This window comes from Ambystoma mexicanum, chromosome 3p, assembly GCF_040938575.1.
Source record: "Ambystoma mexicanum isolate Mex_15411 chromosome 3p, UKY_AmexF1_1, whole genome shotgun sequence".
In the NCBI taxonomy this organism is placed as follows: Eukaryota; Metazoa; Chordata; class Amphibia; order Caudata; family Ambystomatidae; genus Ambystoma; species Ambystoma mexicanum.
The window spans coordinates 205,960,350-205,966,595 of NC_090925.1; the positions used below are offsets into that span (position 1 = coordinate 205,960,350).

General features: G+C 48.8%; 1 protein-coding gene across 1 annotated transcript; it reads right to left on the reverse strand.

Annotated features, from left to right (window-relative positions):
• Positions 1–3,694: 3,694 nt before the first annotated feature.
• Positions 3,695–4,159, reverse strand: LOC138579864 (uncharacterized). Its single transcript, XM_069650092.1, has one exon. The coding sequence runs from the start codon at positions 4,157–4,159 to the stop codon at positions 3,695–3,697; it is 465 nt and encodes a 154-aa protein (XP_069506193.1).
• Between the last annotated feature and the right edge of the window lie 2,087 nt (positions 4,160–6,246).

Sequence of the window (6,246 nt, forward strand, 5' to 3'; positions counted from 1 at the left end):
TCCTGCCCATTGCCAGTCTGCTGGTGGCAGCGCATACTGATGAGAGTCAAATGAAGCAGGCCTGTGAGAGGATCGCAAAGATGACAAAGGGGACAGGAAACCCAACAACTTTTTGATATGCATCTGTGTCTACCTAAAGTCAGCCCCCACCCCTTAGTATGAAGGCCAGTGAATGGCATGTATGGGACAACTTTTTATAGTAGGCAACCCCTGCAGGGGGATGCCCTTTCAGTGAGAAGAAGTATATGATTTGATGGAGACACAAAGTCTGTTCTCGCCACAAATCTTAAGGGAGACCTGCGCCATAGAGAACTCAATTAACCAGAGAGACACTTTGATCCACAACAGACAGGAAGATGGTGGGATTTAGTAGCACATGTTGTGACCCCTTTACCTTTTCTGTTGCGAAGCTCTCTGGTTATGACCTCACGCATAACAGAAGATGGTTAGTGGGGACCCAGGATTGGTTCATTAAGGTAGACCTAGCCTGCACCAATCACTGGGGCCCATTTGGCTTTAAAAGAGGGCTGAGGCCCTCCCATAGCAGATCATCTGACAACTTCAAAAGGAGTAAGAAGAAGGACCAATTTGGATCCTGGCTGAAGGTACAGTCTGCCGTACAGCTTCCACCAGTGAAGGTAGGCCAGGACTTCCTAGATGGAAGCAAGATTCCTCCCCTAAACATCTCCCAGGGAACAGATGGAGATACATACTAACCTCAGAGGACCCATCCAGCAGCTTCAGAACCGGGACCCAGACAGCACACAGCGTGCTCTGCTAGGTTCTGCAAACAAGCTTCCTAGGCAGGAAGTGCCAGAGAGTCTTTGACAAAAGGACAAGGCCGTTGCCTGCAAACACTTTCCTCAGCTTTGGGCATGCGCCTTAAAGGACGACATGTGCCCAACATGTGCCCAACAAAGAAGCTAGGAGGAGTGCCACAACAAGTATCCACCAGTGTCCATCTTTTAAGGAAATCTTTGAGGCAGTCAAGACCTCAAACCAGCAATCCAGATCCGCCAACCAGCACAGAGACAACGATTCTTGACCCTCAGCCGCCGTGTAGGCCAGCCTGAAGCCATCAATCCAGCCTCGCTTGCTGAACTGCTTGCCGCCTGATACTCGCAGCTGTCTCCCGTCTTGAACTCTGTTGCAGGAGCTGCAAAGCGTCCTGGAACCGACTCGACGCTGTGGATAATCAAGATCATATCAAGCACCGGGTACATTGTGGATCTGTCCCCCTGGTCCTTCTCTGAGGGCCCCTAGTGACATTTACTACCCCTTGCTCCCTTGGTGCTGAAACCAAATAACCTTGAACAATTAAGACTGATTGCTTAACCGACTATCCTCCTGTCAGCATCGAGAGTGCATCCCTTTCCTTCGTGAAACTGTCTGTCCTCTGTGTTCCTTTACAGGGTGGGTTGTATTTTGTAGTGTGCTAGAAATGTCTATTGTAATAATAATAAAGTAGATATTTTTATGCAACCATGACTGGACAGTCCCTTTTATCATTGGGTAATAATTGTATTTTCACTGTGTTGCAACTAACCAACGATCCGCCACCTTGCAGAGATAAGCCTGCCGTTCCGTCCACGTTACCAAAATTGGACTAGGAGGTTTATAATTGACTTGTGCTCCCAATCTGTTCAGATCCTTTCTGGTGTACTAGAGGTGTGAGGCTGATTGATGGTTAAGAAGCCGATATTCATCCCTGGACCACTGGTGCCTGAAAGTTGATTCGCCACAGGCAGGCCGTTACCGCCCATGTCTGCCCCCCCTGCCCCCTCCCGACAAGGGGATGATTGCTATAGTAGCAAACTAGGGACTAGGGTTCTACGCCTCTGTACAGCTGGGCATCAGCACGTACTGGTGACCTGTGCAGCTTCTGCAATGTAAGCCATACGTTTCCAGTATGTGGCTACAATACAAAAAGAGGAAAGTGTTTGAAGGAAATGCTTGGGCTAATGCTGCGTAAGTAGCTTTCCATTCCACAGTATTCCAGTACAGAAAAGGAACAACAAGGAGAATGGGTACAAAGTGGAGGGTACTGAGGGTGTAAGAGGAATTAGGTGCGGTAGTAAAACGATACAGGGTGGGACAGTGAGTTAGAACTTGGGGAGCACAGTGAGAGGAGGGCAGAGAGACACCGGGCCTGTAGTTCTCCCCCTCTCCCCCCTTTCCCCACAGGCCCCTCTACTCTCCCCCCCCTGGCCTCTCCTGGATGCAGACATGTGCCTGCAGAGTCCTGAGCTCATGCAAGAGGCGTGGAGATCAGGGACCTGGGGATCTACAGTGTCAGGTGCGGAGCCTGTACTTTCCTTTGGTGGGTAGAGCGTCAGGGTGGACACGTGTTCATTTAAAACAACCTGCGATTTGATGAGCATGTGTCACTTCTCCAGTGCTTTGGGGTGGATATTTGTCAATGTCTACAGCATTGGCAAAGCAAACAGGCTTAGCGTTTGTGTAGGCATAGGAAAGGCGATTTCCAGTCACTGCCACCATGGGACCACCTGGCTACAAACTAACAACAGCTGGCAAATGGTGTTTTTACCCTGGCTTATTATGGCATTGCTTAGCAAATGCCCATCTAATGCCTATACAAGAGCCAAACTGTGAACTGTGTCAATGCCTGTTTTTGTCAGGAACTACGGTGCATTGAACAGGTGCGAGGAAACACATGCTGTCTATAAATCAAGTGACGAAGACACACTTCTTTAAGATCTTTTTATTACAACTGGAGCTGGTGTAAAACTGCTATTATGCCGTTGCCAGGATATTGAGAAGAAATAACATTGACACCCCCTTAAATGCATAGAGATTCCATGGTGTGTGTTTTAGGTCGGAGGGAGATCGGGGTGGGCAGGTGGTGGATATAATGGCCATAGGCACTACAACGGCCATGGGCAATCAATAGGTAAGTAAATAACCAAACGACACAGACAGACCATATGCCACTCATGTGCCACTCCTCACATCCCATCTCTCTTCTATTTAAACTTTGCATGCCAATAGTTTAACCTTAGGGGCATAGCTCCCCATCTTTCCCTCCATGCTGTGAGCATCACTTAGTGAGGACATCTTCTGCGATGGAGATGACGCACATGTCTCTCCCCTCTCGCTCAGCCGAGAGGATTCAGAATTGGAACAGCTGGAAAACTACTGGGTTCCCTCTTAGTGCCCAGCTCTAAGAGCTGTGGTGTGTCTGTAGACAGGACTTTCTTACTGGCTTCTCATGGTTCCTGTGGTGTGTCACTAGACAGGGCTTTCTTACTGGCTTCTCGTGGTTCCTGTGGTGTGTCCCTAGACAGGGCTTTCTTACTGGCTTCTCGTGGTTCCTGTGGTGTGTCACTAGACAGGGCTTTCTTACTGGGTTCCCGTGGTTCCTGTGGTGTGTCACTAGACAGGACTTTCTTACTGGCTTCTCGTGGTTCCTGTGGTGTGTCTGTAGATGGGGCTTTCTTACTGGCCCCTCGTGGTTGCTGTGGTGTGTCTGTAGACAGGGCGTTCTTACTGGCTTGTAGTGGTCCCTGTGGTGTGTCTGTAGACGGGGCTTTCTTACTGGCTTCTCATGGTTCCTGTGGTGTGTCACTAGACAGGGCTTTCTTAATGGTTTCTCGTGGTTCCTGTGGTGTGTCACTAGACGGGGCTTTCTTAATGGCTTCTCATGGTTCCTGTGGTGTGTCTGAAGATGGGGCTTTCATACTGGCTTCTCGTGGTTCCTGTGGTGTGTCACTAGACAGGATTTTCTTACTGGCTTCTCGTGGTTCCTGTGGTGTGTCTGTAGACGGGGCTTTCTTACTGGCCCCTCGTGGTTGCTGTGGTTTGTCTGTAGACAGGGCTTACTTACTGGCTTATAGTGGTTCCTGTGGTGTGTCTGTAGATGGGGCTTTCTTACTGGCTTCTCACGGTTCCTGTGGTGTGTCACTAGAAAGGGCTTTCTTACTGGCTTCTCGTGGTTCCTGTGGTGTGTCTGCAGACGGGGCTTTCTTACTGGCTTCTCGTGGTTCCTGTGGTGTGCCTGCAGACGGGGCTTTCTTACTGGCTTCTCGTGGTTCCTGTGGTGTGTCTGCAGACGGGGCTTTCTTACTGGCTTCTCGTGGTTCCTGTGGTGTGCCTGCAGACGGGGCTTTCTTACTGGCTTCTCGTGATTCCATGTGATCATTCCGCCATGAAAAAGTTGCCAGGAAGGCGACTTTCTTCTCCTGACCCCTAAAATTCTTTCCCCAAATATTCCAGGAAGGGTATTATTCTATATTACCACCTCCAATCCTGTTTGATTGAAGGGTGAATTTTTAGGGAAATGTTGCCACTTGGCGGCCATTTTCACACAGCAACATTATCACTGGATGTGCTTAACTACTTGGTGTGGGGAATGCATGACTCCATTCAAGGCTGTTCAGCCGGGCCCATGCCCCCGCTAGTCTTAGTGACGCTTTCAGTGCCTGCCGTGCCCACACCTTTGGCCTATCGGTACTGCTGGCATCTCTGGGGTGCCGGGCTAGCAGCGTGACAGAGAGCATGGATGGCTGCTTCGCCTAGACAGGGCTGGAAATGGAAATGATGTACTGTGGGATCCCACCAGCGACGGGCAGTGGTGGAAATGGAAAAAATGTGGAGCGGGATCCGATGGGCCTGTGTGGTGGCAGAGTTTGGAGGAGGGGCAGGGTTTATGGGGGGGGGGTGGAGCTGGCAGTTGAATGGAACTGTTCAAGATAAGAGTTTAAAGATGACGCATTTTCTTTTATTGCTTGAAAAGTACACACACCATAGTAAGGATACCTTACTATGGTGTGTGTACTCTTCAAGCCATCACAGCATGCACCCTCTATGTCAAAATGCATTTTGAAATTCCCAAACTCCAAATACCAGAATTCATTCGGTAAAGGAAATTATCCCCGAGTCCGCGAAGCTGGGGGCTCGGTGATATTGCGTTTTCCAAATGGATTCTGCTTTCTGCTCAGTCACACAGGACTATGACCGTTGGCCAAGGGGGGCGGGGTGGGGGATGCCTCAGTGATGTAATCTGCTCTGTGCGAGCACACTGTGCACACGCACAGAGCAGATTAGGTCACCGAGGGGAGCCGGCAGATTCGCTGAGGGTCTGCCTTGGCTGAGGGCGCATGCTGCCTGTAACATGGGCAGGGGGCGGAACCAGAAGAGCGCTCATGGCGCCAACGTGCTGTTTGCGGCTTGCCCCCACTCCATACCTTAGCGTAGCAAGCGCTTTTTAAATTTATTTATTTATTCTTCTTTTAAACGCAGTTTATGGGTGGAGGTTGGCCGAATCCCAAGATCCGGCCACACATCTGCTGCCGGATGTCAGATCTGGCGAAAGCCGGCCCATTGGCCAGCGCTTGCGACAGTGATGGGTGGCTCAGGAGATTTTTCTCAGCCCCTAACAAAAAAAAATGTGCCTTTCAAGGCCACCAGAAAAACAACCCAAGATAAGAGGAGTGTTTCCTATAATGTTGCAAGCAAAGTATAAAAGGTGCACACCTTTTAAACCATCCAATGTGCACCTAAATATTTTCTGCAGCGTCCACACCTAGCAAGCAATTTCACTGGCATCCTGGCCAGATCGACGATCAAGTGGTCTTGTGGGTCAGTGCCTCCACCCTGGTTCCAACCAATGGGTTTGAATGCAATGTTTAAAGCAAATCAAAAACATGCAAACACTTGAAGCGGGCAAATGGATGTCTTGTATGTGGGAAGCCACCATGTTTTGCCCGATCGAGGATCCAGGGAAATCCGGCCCAATGGCCAGCCCTCTGCACAGTGGCTTGTCTCTGACTGCCCTTTCAAGGTATGGATGCGGGCTAATTCTGTTGATTTATTGTGCACATACATAGAATATATGTTTCAATGCAAAAAAAAACAATGAATCCGAAAAATAATAGCGCCGATTAAAAATGAAGTGATAAAAACAGAGATTTCAAAATTTGCGTTTAAGTAAAAGAAAACAGTAAAACTGAGACATTTTAAATGAAGTAAGTACAAATAAACAACATTGTTATTTTACTGGTCTTGTTCTAAAAAAAGAAGCCATTATTATTATTGGTTAGTTATGTAATATTTCATGGCAAACTGCTCCAGCTTCTAAGCGCTTCACCTGCGATAAGGATGAGCCAGCCTCCAAATGTGTGCAGTTCATTTCATTTCTTCATTTCTTCATTTCTTAGGGATCTGGTAGCACCAGAGCTGTCCCTAGACTCCTCGAATCTAATTGCCACCCCTATATTTCCAAGTGGA

Excerpts from the sequence above, each read along its gene's own strand:
- LOC138579864 (XM_069650092.1), bottom strand. The coding sequence starts at position 4,159 with ATGATCACATGGAATCACGAGAAGCCAGTAAGAAAGCCCCGTCTGCAG.